General features: G+C 42.6%; 1 protein-coding gene across 3 annotated transcripts in view; it reads left to right on the top strand.

The window, feature by feature from the left end:
- ZNF521 (zinc finger protein 521) overlaps nucleotides 1-15,320 on the top strand; it is a 277,587-nt gene that overhangs the window by 103,531 nt on the left and 158,736 nt on the right. For all 3 annotated transcript variants that reach the window (XM_046025988.1, XM_046025986.1, XM_046025987.1), the window contains one exon: nucleotides 11,953-15,305. In XM_046025988.1, coding sequence (XP_045881944.1) covers nucleotides 12,393-15,305 — 2,913 coding nt within the window. In that variant the 5' untranslated portion in view covers nucleotides 11,953-12,392. The remainder of the gene's footprint in view (nucleotides 1-11,952; nucleotides 15,306-15,320) is intronic.

The raw sequence follows: 15,320 nt of genomic DNA, 5'->3' as shown, positions 1-15,320 counted from the left end.
GCAACACCCAGCTTTTAGGTATTTGGAACTTTGTAACTTCAAAATGGTTGCTGTCTTTTTTCTAGAAATATACAAGCTGTTGCCAACAGCTTATTGAGATGAAGTAACTTATGGGAGCTAATTGGACATTACACTGGAAAGACTGGAAGCTGAGTGTCCTGCTGAAAGTGGGAGGGGCAACTGTTAAGGGATGGGAAGGCAAAGGAGATAATGAGGTTTTCTTTTTGTAAAATCTGCCGCTTGGAAGAGCTGGGATTCCATGTGGTCTTTGAATAAGGGAGAGAAAGCCCACCCCCAACAGTATTCTAGTGCAGAGCAGCAAATACGGAAAAGGCAAGCAGAGTGTGGCAGACTTTATGCAGGGGACTTAAATGATTTAGAAGAAATAAAAGATTCTAGAGTGGTTTTCAGACATGGGAGTACAAGGGAAGCACCCTGAAGCTTGCTAAAAATGGGGATTTCTGGGCCCCATCCCCAGGAGTTCAGGGTTGATAGGCACTGGGCGGGGGGGTAAGAACCTGGGAGTCTGCATCTTCAGCAGACAGTTCGACTGATTGGGGAGCAGGGGATGATGGATGATACCAAGAAACACAGCCCTGAGTCATCTGGTTGAAGCAGAGGGTCAGGCTTTGGTTTTGTTGTGTAGAGTCATGGGAGCTACAATAGTCATTGTGGAAGGACAGCCTAGGGGAAGGTGAGAAGGAGCCTTTGTTGTATCCCTCTTTGGGATGAAGGGTAGGGAATGCATCTCAAGGGACAGAGCACAAGGAAGGGGAAGCTGACTACAGCTCTAGTTTGATGGAAACTTTCCTTCTGGTCCTCATTGACATACTTGACCTGACTGAGCCAACCCTGCTCGGAGGAGAGGATAGAAAGAAGAGAGAGAAGGAGGGAGACCCACCGTTATGGAGAACTGGAGGAGTGTGTGTGTGTGAGTGTGCGTGTGCGCGTATGTGTAAATTTTCTAGCCCGTAGCCAGAAGCGAAATTAAATTAAGAAAGAGGCTGTTACGACTTGTCAACAGCAGGTCATGGTTTCATAGCAGTATTAGGTGGTTTTGTTGTCCTTTATATATATGTATACAAACATGTCAAGTACCATGAATTAGTTTTGTAAAGGAAAAAAAACAATCAAGTCTTTAATAAAAGAAAATGAGCAATTTTAAGTCCATTCATTTACCCATTCAAAACTAGATGACTTGGAAGTGGAAGCTGTTGTTTTAGCAGGGAGGGTTAGGGAAGGGTACACTCGGAGAGTTCTCTCACGCACGGACCAAGCTACCTGCCTTGGCCCGGGGCTCAGGGTCAGGTTTTAGTTCTTCCTTCACCTGCTGCTGTTAGTGCGAGATTGTGACATGGTCCTCACCCTCCCTGACCTGTGTGCTCATCGGTAAAATCCATACTGGTTTTTGTGTTTTTTTTCCTGAAGGTTAAGACTTCGCACAGATCTTCCATCTTTTTTCATACATAGGAAAAGTTAGGAATGACAGCCCTGACTTTCTTTACTCTATATAGGCGTCAATCAAATTCACTTATTTTCTTTCCTTCGATCCCTCAAGTCACACCCAGAGGTGTTCAGAACCCAGTCCAAACAATATCGGGTCATCTTTAGAGGAAAAAGCAGAGGTCAGATATGGGAGGAGGCTTGCTAAAGATTCAGAAACCAGCGCTTTCGAACAGACAGCAATGAGTCAGTCAGCATCCCTGAACTGCGCTAGCACATTTTTTAAAAAGTCTCCGAGTATTCAAAATATGCTTTTGCAAGGGTCACACCAATAAGACTTGGACACATCCAGACGTGTGTTGCTCTCTGTATCGCTGTCTTCAATGACAAAAACAGTGTCCTAAATTTCTCCATGAAAATTATGATTCAGAATTGGTGCATTTCACCTGAGGACTAAGCAGATTCATATCAAATCCCTTATTAGCTGACTCAAATTTCTTAATTTACTCTTGTTTAAATCGTGTTAGCACATTAAGTTTTCAGTGGAATTTTTTACACTGCTTGTGTCCTAGATGTTGGGTGCTGAAGGAATAGATGTCTACATGTCATCATGAAACAGGCACAGAGGGGGGTCTCTCACTGGTCTCCCTGACTCCAGCCAGCTTTATTACTTGTCTTGTTATTATGGCCGTGCTGCCTTGAATTCTTATACATTGTTTTGTTGTGTTAAAATTACCTTGGATGTAGACAAAATGAAGTAGGAATAAGGAATTATCATGAGATTTGTGAGGCATGACTTTGTCTCAAGTTTTGCAGTGTTTGGCAAGACACTTCATCTCAGTTGTATTAAATATAGAATTTAATAAAATTGAATAAAAACGTTATAATTATATGTAACATATATTAGTCATAAAAAGATAGCATCATAAAGATGTCCCTTAATGAAGTGTTTCAGTAAGACATGATTTTGCATTGACTCATGTTAAGTGGCAAATTACTATTTGTAATGAGAAATAGCAAAAATATTTCAAAAATTACTTTGGCAAAAATAGTCTATTCTGAACATTTTAGTCAGTTCTGCATAAACACACACACACACACTACCACAGTTTTGACTGGGTTTTTCTCCCATAAATAAATTACCATGACCATTAACAAGGAAGAAAAAAGAAAGGTTGCACTGGTTTGGATTTTTTTTTCTATTTATTCTCCAGTAGAGTTTCTAGGGAAGAGTAAACTGAATCAAAAGTGAGAAATAGAAAATAAAGGGAGAATAAGGTATCTGGAAAGTCTACCATATTGGTAATCAGTCTTATTTTCAGGATTGCCTCTTGCAAATTTTGCCTAATTAGGTAAGTGGAAGGAAAAAGAAACTATGTGACTAAGCATTTGATATTGTATGATCTGTGTAGAAATATTTTGTCATACCCTAGTTAGAGTCGTTTTAAGAAAATAGTTTTGTCCTGTACACTTTACCAAAACCACATTATCTCACTTGAAATAAAGGACTCTTTATATCATATGGGTTACCTGGGATTTGACCTCATTTTTCAATTTTAGTTTTACTATTTAATTGTTAATGTAAAAGTTAACAATTCTGTTAAACACCATGAAACTGTACCCTGGGAGGGTATGTTGGTGATTTCTCCTCCTGTAGATCTCTTCCTACGCACAGTGTCAAAGACAGTCCAGCATCCCCCAGTTTATTAATATCAACACCATATGTAACCTCCCCGTACAATGCATCAGCATTGACCGAAGAGCAGACAACACAAGCTACTTAGAGTTGCTGGTGCAGGGTGGTGAGCTAGGTGCACTCAACAGCTCAGTGAGAGCACTGGATTTTATATCCCAGCCTGACAACCTGGCATGAGTCAAGGTCTGTGCCTTGAAATTAAAACAAAAAACAAAATGATTGCTTGTCCCAGAACTGAGGGGTCCATATCATATTTTAGAGAAATGAAAATCATAGTCAAGAATACTGAGGTCTGTTGTATTATAATATGTCAAACAGACACAGATAATAGATAATTGTAATATTTCCCCCTAAACTTTGTAACAGTTTTTTCTATATTAGCATACCATATTTATCACTTTACTGCACAATAAACCCACAGGGGGTGCTAATTGGTCATTAATTAAATTTTAGCCTTTCAACACTTTTGTATTCTCCAGTGGCTTTATCCGCAATGAAGTATATAGTGTGGCCTTTTTAAACTGCTGGAAATTCATGTCAGCTTTACTGTGCTGTGGATATAATATGGGTGAAATTCAGCCCGAGTGAACATCATTGCAGGACCATTATAATTCCTTGTGAGCAAAAGCTTACTAACATTGGACCAAAGCCTACACGCAGGAAAAATACTCAGTAATGTAGATTTTAATATGACAAAACGTTCCGATAGACTGGATTCCTCTTGGAAAGAGAATCTGAGTGCTTTGAAAACTCTAGTAGGTTATGGCAATTCTTCAAAAAACCACTAACGCTGTGGAATGAACTTTCTGAGGCCCATCATTCACTAACAAAAATATTTTCAAAGTTAGTTTTCTTAGTGGAAGAATCCCTTTTGCCTTATATTCCCCCACTGAAGCAGTTAATGTAGAATTATTAATGACTAGCGTGGTACCACTGAGAAATTTGCTGGGAATTCCAGAAGGTGTGGATTTAAAAAAAAAAAAAAGTTTAACAGGTATATTTCACACTAGGGCAAAGGATATTGAAGCAAAATAGAATTTGCCTCCAGAAATTTCTAAACAAGTAAAATAATGTGAAATATAGAGCTGGTGTCCGAACCATGTAATGTGCCTTCAAGATTTTGAATGTAGGCCATTCTGTTACGGTGTTTACTTTGGTGATGAGTTCATCACAACCTCCCGGCTACTGCACATTGAACTTTCCAGATAACTATAATAGCATTCAGAAGATAACTATAATAACTTTCCAGATAACTATAATAGCATTTTGGGGGGGGGGGGTATTTTTGTTTATTTTTTGCTTTAAAAAAAAAGTACCCCTTTTATCTACAGGATTTACCTTTACAAGTATTAGAATTTCAGGGTTGTCTGGGTGGCTTAATGGGTTGAGCATCCTCAGCTCAGGTCATGATTTCAGGGTCCCAGGATCGAGCCCCACGTTGGGCTCCATGCTCCGGGGGAGTCTGCTTGAAATTCTCTCTCTCCCTCTGCCCTTCCCCTGTTCTCTCTCTCTCTCTCTTTCTAAAATACGTAAATAAATCTTTAAAAAAATAGAAGTTGTAGAATTTCAATATGAAAAAAGCATCAACTAAATTATAGTTAATTTGTTTTTCTTTGTGCTGTTTCCACATTTATCAGTTTAACCTAAAGGTAACTTTGACTTCATCATGGTAGTAGTAGTAATTTAGTACGTTTTTATGTTGTAAACATTCAGAAAGTTCTTTTATACAATGTCATGTTTGATTCTTATAATGTTAATTATGAGACAGGCTGGCATTTTTCTGTCATTATATAGATAAGGAAGCCAAAACTTAAAAGAAAATAAGGAATTTCTAGAGTGCATAAGCTAATAACAGACTCAAACACATAGTAGGTGCTTTAAAAATGCTGGTTAAATGAATGAATGAACAAAATAAGCAATGAAGAATTGCTTCAAATTCTTTGTGGTGTGAGATCTGATGTAAATACAAGACCAGAAAGTAATGACAACATGCCTTCTAACCTGAAACAGTAGCGATGAAAAGAAAAGAGAGCTTGGGAAATTGACCACGATGATGTCTATCATTATTCAAGGAAAGAGAAACATGTTACATAATGTCGAAGTCTCTCCTTTGCAGCGCTGTACACAGATGTGTAATACACAGTTGCCAATTATTGGATGCCAAGAGGTTGACGCTTATCATGAGTTATATATGTTTTTAAGTGAGCCAAAAGATAGAGAAAGTAAAGCGGTCCTCACCCCCCACAGAAGTGGAAACCCCTTTCCTTCTGTCTGGCTTCAGAAACACGTCTCGGTTTCCGTGAGGGAGATGATGACTGTTCTTTAACTAGTTGTGCGTCAGCTTTTTCCTCTGATTTGAGAGGTGGAGTTAAGTGTGAACTGCTTAAGAATGCACTGTTTTCTGTTTAATTTGGCTGCGGAAGATGGAATTCATTGAGCTCCGTCTGTTCAAGTGAACTTTAAGCAACAGTAAGCAAAACATTTGTACTTCTCTCTGCACACAAAATAGAAATGTGTCTGGCGAAAGAGACAGCGTGGATATGAAGACCCATGGAGGGCAGCAGAGGGGTGATAACAACTTCTTATCTCTTCTGTTGGCGCATCCGAAGCGTTAAAGGATTGTTGGGGAGAGTGAGCCTCTTTTTTCTGGTTGAGAGTGAGCTCTGATATCTGGAATTCTCTTCATACTGTGGTAAAAAATGTACGCCACCAATTCCTGCTCCCTACAGCTGTTATCATTAATAGGTGACCACTCTTTTCCCTCGTAACCCAACCATTAATGCATTTAATTGGTCCTTCTAGAACAATTCGGAATATTACAGAATTTAAAAGCATCTGTGAATTATAAATAATTTTAGAGTTTACATTTCTCTTTTGAACACCCTGTAAAGAGTATACATTTTCAAGTAGTTAAATAAGTTTTATGACAAAGAAGTGAATTTCATGTGGAGCTGTTGATTTTTACAAAAAGTATGAAAGTTATATCATTAAAATTGCAGCTTTTCTAAAACTGTTGACATTTCTATTGAGAATGAAAGGAAGCAATTGTGTAATAATGCGTAATGGTTTATTCAGAAAGACCGTATCCTTTAGCCATCGAAAACCATTGCTTTAAAAATGTATTGTGTAATTTGGTTAGACGGTTTTACGTATGGTGATGTAAAATTGTTACTGTGATAGTAACAGGTTAACACAAGAAATATCTCTGTCTCCTCTGTCTATTAAACCCACATGTGAAGACACTGTTCTCTTTGAGTGGTGCCTAGCTTCTCTTCGTCTTTGTGCACAACTACATATTCCCCTCAGGATTCTCCGTTTCTCTTAAGGTGGCTTCAGTAATTAATGAATGAAAAAAGGACTATGAACTCTTTTTAATATGAGAGTTCAGAACGGCTCTTACAGGGCCCGTGCTGGCAGAAATAATCATTTTAAGCTGGTGGAGGAAATAACCTGGAAATCTGCTTGGGTCTTGTGTTTTAACCTATTGTTCTACACTTAAAAGATCATCTTCTAAATGAACTTATTTTGATGTTAAGTAATGCAATGACTGTATTGCTAGTGTTGAGAGGTACTTTGAAAATTACATACTTGGCTTCAGAATTACAGAGCAAAACACTTGTTCCAAGGTTATCTGTCTGTAAAGACCCAAGATTATATCTTATGTGTGATAATTTAATACTTGGAACAAAGTCAGCCTGGATTTATGGTCCATTAATTTTTAGATATCACCAGCTATTTATGTTTTATTTTCTTGATGACGGAATGTGCAACGCTTAAGGCACTGTAGATTTCCATGGGGCCGATCCTGAAAGCTAATCTTCCAGTGGTTTCATTAAAGGAAAGAACATGTTAAAATATGTTTATGCTAAACACCGAGACTCTTACATGTGGAAACATAAATGCATGCCACACATGTAAATTTTTTTGTTTACTTAATTTGGCTTTCCTTCCAGGGATGATAGGTGCCCCAGAAACATTCACTCATCTCTGGAACACCCCAGAGGGGAAGGAGCAAGAATTATTATGTTCATTTTGCAGGTGAGGTACCTAGGTAGGGCCAGATTAAATGACTTGGCCAGGTCACTTTCTAAGTCAGTAATGAAGCTAGAAATAAAACTCCAGACTCTTGACTTTTCCTTCTCATTCGGAGTCATCACACTCCTGAAAACAAAGGCAGCAGACCTGTCCGTATTTGTGCTTTTCCTCACTTAAAAAGTAACCATAGATGTAAATCCTGTCCCTGTTAAGGAGCCTTGCTGTGTGGCACTTGCACACACACCATACTGAGTCCCCGAAGGGCAGTTTAGAGAGTATCCTGCCGTTGCAGTGAATGAGCTCAGGTAGCAAAAGGATATCAGTAAGCCAGCTTCTCGAGGGCCCAGCCATGTGAAAAACGAAAAATGTCAGAAGTTTCCGTAACTTTGGAGCTCTGGATAATTTCTTTAACATCTACAGTGATTCCCTCCACCTTATTTTACTTTCTCCTTAATAATTTCAGACGGCCCATATTGTGAGAGTCAACATTCTGAAAGGCATGCTCCCTGCCCTCAACAGGCGCTCAATGGTGCAAAATAAGAATTGGCATCATCCCAAACCTTTCTGCACATCCTCTCTTCCTACTTCTTTGATCTTATTACTGTTATTATTATTTTTATTTTTATCGCCGACTTCAGTTTGTCTCCAAAGCCAAAAAGAGTGTCCAGGACCCTCAGCCTTTCTCTGCTGGCGGGTCGGGTCCCTGATTGGAAACGGATGCGCCCTTCTGGGGGTGTGCTCGTCTGTTCGTTCCCAGCAGTCAGGATAACATCACACCCAGTCTTTGCCGTCTCCTCCCCAGGCCGGCAGACAGGGGGCCAGGGGCTTATATCACAAAGGTACTTTGTGCTCTGTGGAACACCTTCTCCTAGGCTGACTTCACTTTTTTGTTCGTGAGCACTTTCCCCCGTAAATATGACCGAACAGGTGTTGCTCCGCCGCTAACTGAGTTTCCAGCTGTCCTCCTCCGACACAGACCCGGCGAAATCTGTCGTTTCGTCCTTTTCGGCAGACTGGAGAACCATCAAGCCTGAGATGGAGGTCTTCCTTGCAGGATATGGTCGTTTTGTTGCCAGAAGATGGTCGGGAAAGCCTGGCTGGCTAACAAAGACAGGCCTTCAGCGGCTGGGTGTAGTTCCAGTCCTGCATCCCCTTTGGCAGGAGCACAGAGGCTGTTGCAGTGTGGCCAGCCAGCAAAATTAGGAAATAAGGACCTCTTTTATTTACTCAGGCTGCTGAATCATGGGCATTCCTGTCTGCTTGGAGAAAAGTCAGGCGGCTCTACTTTCCACTGAAAGTCTCAGGAGTGTTGGAGACTTTCATCTCTCAGTGTTCACACACTTGTTTTAATGTGCTTTATGGAAATGGCGAAACTCAGCAAGTACAGTTGCTGTAGAAAAACATCTGCACTAACTATGCACACACATTTGCATCTTTAAATAGACTTTTAGGCCGGGGAGCTGGTTTCCAGCAAAGTTGTTTCTTTTCTTTTCTTTCTTTCTTTTTTTTTTTTCTCCCCTCTCCTGGCTGTAAGAGCTACAGTTCTCTGAGAGTCACCTAGTGTGAAGTGACTGATTCCAAAAATTAAAATGTAACATGGACATGTTAAGTACTTCACATTGAAATGCAGAAAACCTGCCATTGGGCTAGTAGAAAGACATTCCTGTAAGTAGCACTTAGTCAATGCCGAGGGGAAAAAGAGAGTTTGAGTTGATTCAGAAACCAGCCCTGGAAGAATCCTCCATAGTTTTCTCCCATGTGAAAAAAAGAACGTGAAATTGTTCAAATCTGTATTAGCCATCTAAACATGGTTTGCTTGGTGACTGCCAGAAAGCTGAAGTTCCTGGAGACGGGCAGCTTTCTAGACTTAGGCAGACCTCAGAGAATACTGGCCACACCACCACCACCACAGAAGTCTTGGGAGACTGATACCCTTGGAGCCAGGACCAACACCACTGGGAGTTTTGTCACTGAGTGCCTTGTGTGTCCCTGGGAGCACACATCCGTTTATAGTACTAGCAAATGAGGGGGTTTTTTTGTTTTGTTTTGTTTTGTTTTTTACCATTTAGATTTTAAAATAGAAATCAGCCTTTCATGAAACCTTTATTTATTTTTCTAAAAGTAGCCTTCCCTGCTCAGACTTTTCACCCTGCTCCATCTGTTCCAACCCCCAGCCCAAGCCTTCCGAGTCCTGTACTCTCTTTTCATGTCTTTCGGTTACAAAGACACATCATCTGTGATTTTCACTTTCTTTTCCCCCAAGACCAAATAATAAGGGTCGGAGAGAGGGAAGAGAAGGTTTCCAGCTCCCTTGAAGCCTGGTTGAGTAAAAACTTAATCCTAACCCTCAGCTCACTTGACATGTTGAAATTTACAAGCTTAAGAGAACAGTTATGTAATAAGTAGAGTCAGGCATGGCCACAGACAAGAACCTGATTTAAGAGTGGTATCAGGGATTGCACAGTATTTATAATGGTCGGTTGCTCTGTAATTTTTTTGTGCATTTGTGGACAGTATATCATGCCTGGACACAATCTGCAATTTAATAATAAGTTCACTTGATAAATTTTTAGGATCAGTAGTTATTTTCTTCAAGTCTAGATTCATGATAAATTCTGATTTCACCGTTTTCCCAACTGTACCAATGAGATGATGTGTTTGAAAATATTTTTCAGTGAAACAACAGGATATAAGCCTGAAAGAGAAATGTGAACTATATTAGAGTTTTGACCTAGAATGCTGAGCAAATTTAATAAATAGCAATTTTTTCACTTAAAGGAAATATTTTAAAACTTTGGTTTGTTTTAGGGACACCGTCCTTAGGTGCCTCATCATTTTTTAAAAGGGAAGCTAGAATCACCATTGAGGGTTTTTTGTTTTGTTTTAAAATTTTAAAAATAGTTTTTCAATCTGATGGTTGATGGTGAGTTGAGCTTGTTTGTCTAGGTTCTTCCTACGCACTCACCTTTAAATTTAAATCAAAGCCACAATTATCAGACCCTTTTTTATGCTGGAAACATGTTGGGTTACAGACTCATATAAATGAGGATGTAAAATCATGCGATTTTCAACTTGTATTGCGAAGCTTTGTTGCAGTGGGCAGGGATCCAGGAATGGTGTTTGGTTGTTTTCTCAGAGTTAGATGGTTGCCATCTGGCATTGATAGTGAGATGGTGTTGTCATCAGTTTCTAGATGCAGGAAAGGAATGATCCTCATCTGTTTCCTGTGGATAAGCAAGAGGCTGATAATCTAGTAAAATCTTGTTACCTTAAAGAAAGCAGACGTGGAATTTGTTTACATAATGCTTGCCAGTTTCTACTTTTATGTTAATAATATAGCTTGCTAGTGAACTTGAGCTTTGAAGAATTTAAAAACTTACTTGATCACATTCTAATCGGATTTTATTCGAATATCCTAATAATATTCTAATTGAACCTATTATCCTAATAGGATCAGTGTGTCCACCAGCTTCACTTGATGGTCTTTACTTGTCTGCATTTCTGGAAAATCTTGCTCTTTTGGAGAGTGAAAAGCTTTTACAGTTTCTTCTCGCCTTGAATGATAGATTGTTTTGAAAAGCAAAAAAGAGGTTTTATAACCTACTTGAGAAGGTCTTATTTTCCACTTGGATGTTAAGAAAGCAACAGGGATAGGAATGCATGTTTGCCAAGAACATAGTTAAAAAACACCTAATATAAGGTAGAGTTACTTTATGGATAACTTGCTAAGGTTATATCTGGCTTTCAGTCTTGTTTGTCTTCTCTTTGTTACTCATAAATCTTTCAGCATTTACCATAATCATTTATCACTTTTCCTGTTTCCAGTTTTTCACAAGTCGCTTTGTCTCTGCTCACCTCAAAGTGCAGGTCCTGTTTGGCTAAGGAAGTTCATGCCGCTGAAGCTTTTGCAAAAGGAAGAAATGGTGGGCCACCTCTTGAACTTTCCAAACAAAATACACTATTACAATCTGGCCCTTGTGAAACTCTCATTTTTTCTTGATCCTGGCTGATCCTAGCTACATGTAATATCTAGCGGTACCCTGCTAACATTTAATAATCCATTTTTTGGCCTATGGTATTCGAATCTTTCAGTTATTGAAGAAACCCTGGTTGTCTTTCATTACACAAGACGTAATTATTATTGTGTTTTCTGTCTTCCTCCATGTGCTTACTTTTTAATATTTTTTTGCCGAAAGCAATAAGGTCTGTATCAATAAGAACCCCATAAAAGATTTTGGTCTTCAGAATTGCCTTTTTATAGAAAAACAAGCAAAATGTAGAGGGAATTTTTTATTAAATATTAGACATCTGGGTTGACTGCATTAATTTTAAATCATTCCTGTAATATTTCCTCTTTTCATTTGGTTCTTCAGATGCTCCCATAATATGCAAATCATTTTAGAATGAATACAGAAGAAACATTAAATATATTAAAATCTGCATTTTAATAAAATTGTCGATGCGTAATATATACCTTGCTTCTAAGGAAAAATGATAAAAAGTAATAAAAGGGGTAATTTAGACATAGAACTATTTAATATCTTCTTACATTTTATAAGCCAGTAAAAAGTAAATGTAGAATAAAAGCTTTGGGCTCAGATATGAAAGTGTTCCTCTCAAATATTTTGTCCTCTAGTTTGTTTGTTTTTTTCCCGACCCCCCCCCACCAGAAGGTTCTAGATGGTCTGACCGTTAATGGACTTGTCGAGAATGGTAGGTAAACTCGCTCTCGAGGTCTCAGCCCATGAGATGAAATGTTCCCTTGCTTCTCCTTGCAGATGGAGTGGATGTTGAAGATGATCCCACCTGCTCTTGGCCGGCTTCCTCACCTTCTAGCAAGGACCAGACTTCCCCTAGCCACGGAGAAGGTTGCGATTTTGGAGAGGAAGAAGGCGGCCCCGGACTCCCGTATCCATGCCAATTCTGTGACAAGTCCTTCAGCCGCCTCAGCTACCTAAAGCACCATGAGCAGAGCCACAGCGACAAACTGCCTTTCAAATGCACCTACTGCAGTCGGCTGTTCAAACACAAGCGGAGCCGAGACCGCCATATCAAGCTCCACACGGGGGACAAGAAGTACCACTGCAGCGAATGTGATGCTGCGTTCTCCCGCAGTGATCACTTGAAGATCCACTTAAAGACTCACACGTCCAACAAGCCATATAAATGTGCCATTTGCCGCCGTGGGTTCCTGTCCTCTAGCTCCTTGCACGGACACATGCAGGTTCACGAGAGAAACAAGGACGGCTCCCAGTCTGGCTCCAGGATGGAGGACTGGAAGATGAAGGACACTCAGAAGTGCAGTCAGTGCGAGGAAGGCTTCGACTTCCCGGAAGACCTCCAGAAGCACATCGCGGACTGCCACCCCGAGTGCTCCCCGAACGAGGACCGGGCAGCCCTCCAGTGCATCTACTGCCACGAGCTCTTTGTGGAGGAGACGCCGCTCATGAACCACATGGAACAGGTGCACGGCGGGGAGAAGAAGAACTCCTGCAGCATCTGCTCGGAGAGCTTCCACACTGTCGAGGAGCTGTACAGCCACATGGACAGCCACCAGCAGGCCGAGTCATGCAACCACAGCAACAGCCCCTCTCTGGTCACAGTGGGTTACACGTCCGTGTCCAGCACGACTCCGGATTCCAACCTCTCCGTGGACAGCTCGACCATGGTGGAGGCTGCCCCGCCCATCCCGAAGAGCCGGGGGAGGAAGCGAGCCGCCCAGCAGACCCCCGACCTGACCATCCCCTCGAGTAAACAGGCGAAAGTGACCTACAGCTGTATTTACTGCAACAAGCAGTTATTCTCGAGTCTGGCCGTTCTGCAGATCCACCTGAAAACGATGCATTTAGACAAGCCCGAACAGGCCCACATCTGTCAGTATTGCTTGGAGGTGTTGCCCTCCCTCTATAACCTGAACGAACATCTCAAGCAAGTGCATGAAGCTCAGGACCCGGGTCTGATCGTTTCTGCCATGCCTGCCATAGTCTACCAGTGCAACTTCTGCTCCGAAGTTGTCAACGACCTCAATACCCTTCAGGAACATATCCGATGCTCTCACGGATTTGCGAACCCTGCCGCTAAGGATAGCAATGCGTTCTTTTGTCCCCATTGCTACATGGGGTTTCTCACTGACTCTTCCCTGGAAGAGCACATAAGACAGGTCCACTGTGACCTCAGTGGCTCCCGATTCGGGTCTCCGGTTCTCGGGACTCCGAAGGAACCGGTCGTAGAAGTCTATTCTTGTTCTTACTGTACGAATTCGCCAATATTCAACAGCGTTCTTAAGCTGAACAAGCATATCAAAGAGAATCATAAAAACATTCCCTTGGCCCTGAATTATATTCACAACGGCAAGAAATCCAGGGCCTTGAGCCCCTTATCTCCTGTGGCCATAGAGCAGACATCTCTTAAGATGATGCAGGCGGTGGGCGGCGCACCTGGGCGTCCGGCGGGAGAGTATATCTGTAATCAGTGTGGTGCTAAGTACACGTCCCTCGACAGCTTTCAGACTCACCTAAAAACTCATCTCGACACTGTGCTCCCCAAACTGACCTGCCCTCAGTGCAACAAGGAATTCCCCAACCAAGAGTCCTTGCTGAAGCACGTCACCATTCATTTCATGATCACCTCCACCTACTACATCTGCGAGAGCTGCGACAAGCAGTTCACATCGGTGGACGACCTTCAGAAGCACCTGCTGGACATGCACACCTTCGTCTTCTTCCGGTGCACGCTCTGCCAAGAAGTTTTCGACTCGAAAGTCTCCATTCAGCTCCACCTGGCCGTGAAGCACAGCAACGAGAAGAAGGTCTACAGGTGCACGTCTTGCAACTGGGACTTCCGGAACGAGACCGACTTGCAGCTCCACGTGAAACACAACCACCTGGAAAATCAAGGCAAGGTGCACAAGTGCATCTTCTGCGGCGAGTCCTTCGGCACCGAGGTGGAGCTGCAGTGCCACATCACCACCCACAGCAAGAAGTACAACTGCAAGTTCTGCAGCAAGGCCTTCCACGCCATCATCCTGCTGGAGAAGCACCTGCGGGAGAAGCACTGCGTGTTCGAGACCAAGACTCCCAACTGCGGGGCGAATGGGGCTTCGGAGCAGGTCCAGAAGGAGGAGGTGGAGCTGCAGACCCTGCTGACCAACAGCCAGGAGTCCCACAACAGCCACGACGGCAGCGAGGAAGACGTGGACACGTCGGAGCCGATGTACGGCTGTGACATCTGCGGGGCGGCCTACACCATGGAGACCCTGCTGCAGAACCACCAGCTCCGGGACCACAACATCAGACCCGGGGAGAGCGCCATCGTGAAGAAGAAAGCCGAGCTCATCAAAGGGAATTACAAGTGTAACGTGTGCTCTCGAACCTTCTTCTCCGAAAACGGCCTCCGCGAGCATATGCAGACCCACCTCGGCCCCGTCAAACACTACATGTGCCCTATCTGTGGAGAGCGGTTTCCCTCCCTTTTAACCCTGACCGAGCACAAAGTCACGCACAGTAAGAGTCTCGACACGGGCAACTGCCGCATTTGCAAGATGCCTCTCCAGAGCGAAGAGGAGTTTTTAGAGCATTGCCAAATGCACCCTGACTTGCGGAATTCCCTCACGGGATTTCGCTGTGTGGTATGCATGCAGACCGTGACCTCCACCTTGGAACTCAAAATCCACGGGACATTCCACATGCAAAAGACAGGGAATGGGTCCGCCGTCCAGGCCACGGGGCGTGGCCAGCACGTCCAAAAACTGTACAAGTGTGCGTCTTGCCTCAAAGAGTTCCGTTCCAAGCAGGATCTGGTGAAACTTGACATCAACGGCCTGCCATATGGTCTGTGCGCCGGCTGTGTGAACCTCAGTAAGAGCGGCAGCCCAGGCATCAACATCCCTCCCGGCACGAATAGGCCAGGCCTGGGCCAGAATGAGAATCTTGGTGCCATTGAGGGGAAAGGCAAGGCGGGGGGACTGAAGACTCGCTGTTCTAGCTGCAACGTTAAGTTTGAGTCTGAGAGCGAACTCCAGAACCACATCCAAACGGTCCACCGAGAGCTTGTGCCAGATAGCAACAGCACACAGTTGAAAACTCCGCAAGTATCGCCAATGCCCAGAATCAGTCCCTCCCAGTCGGACGAGGTAACTTGCCTTTTT

Source organism: Meles meles, chromosome 12, assembly GCF_922984935.1.
Source record: "Meles meles chromosome 12, mMelMel3.1 paternal haplotype, whole genome shotgun sequence".
Classification (NCBI taxonomy): domain Eukaryota; kingdom Metazoa; phylum Chordata; class Mammalia; order Carnivora; family Mustelidae; genus Meles; species Meles meles.
Note: the sequence above shows the minus strand (reverse complement) of the source record. Positions and strands in the feature narration are given on the sequence as shown.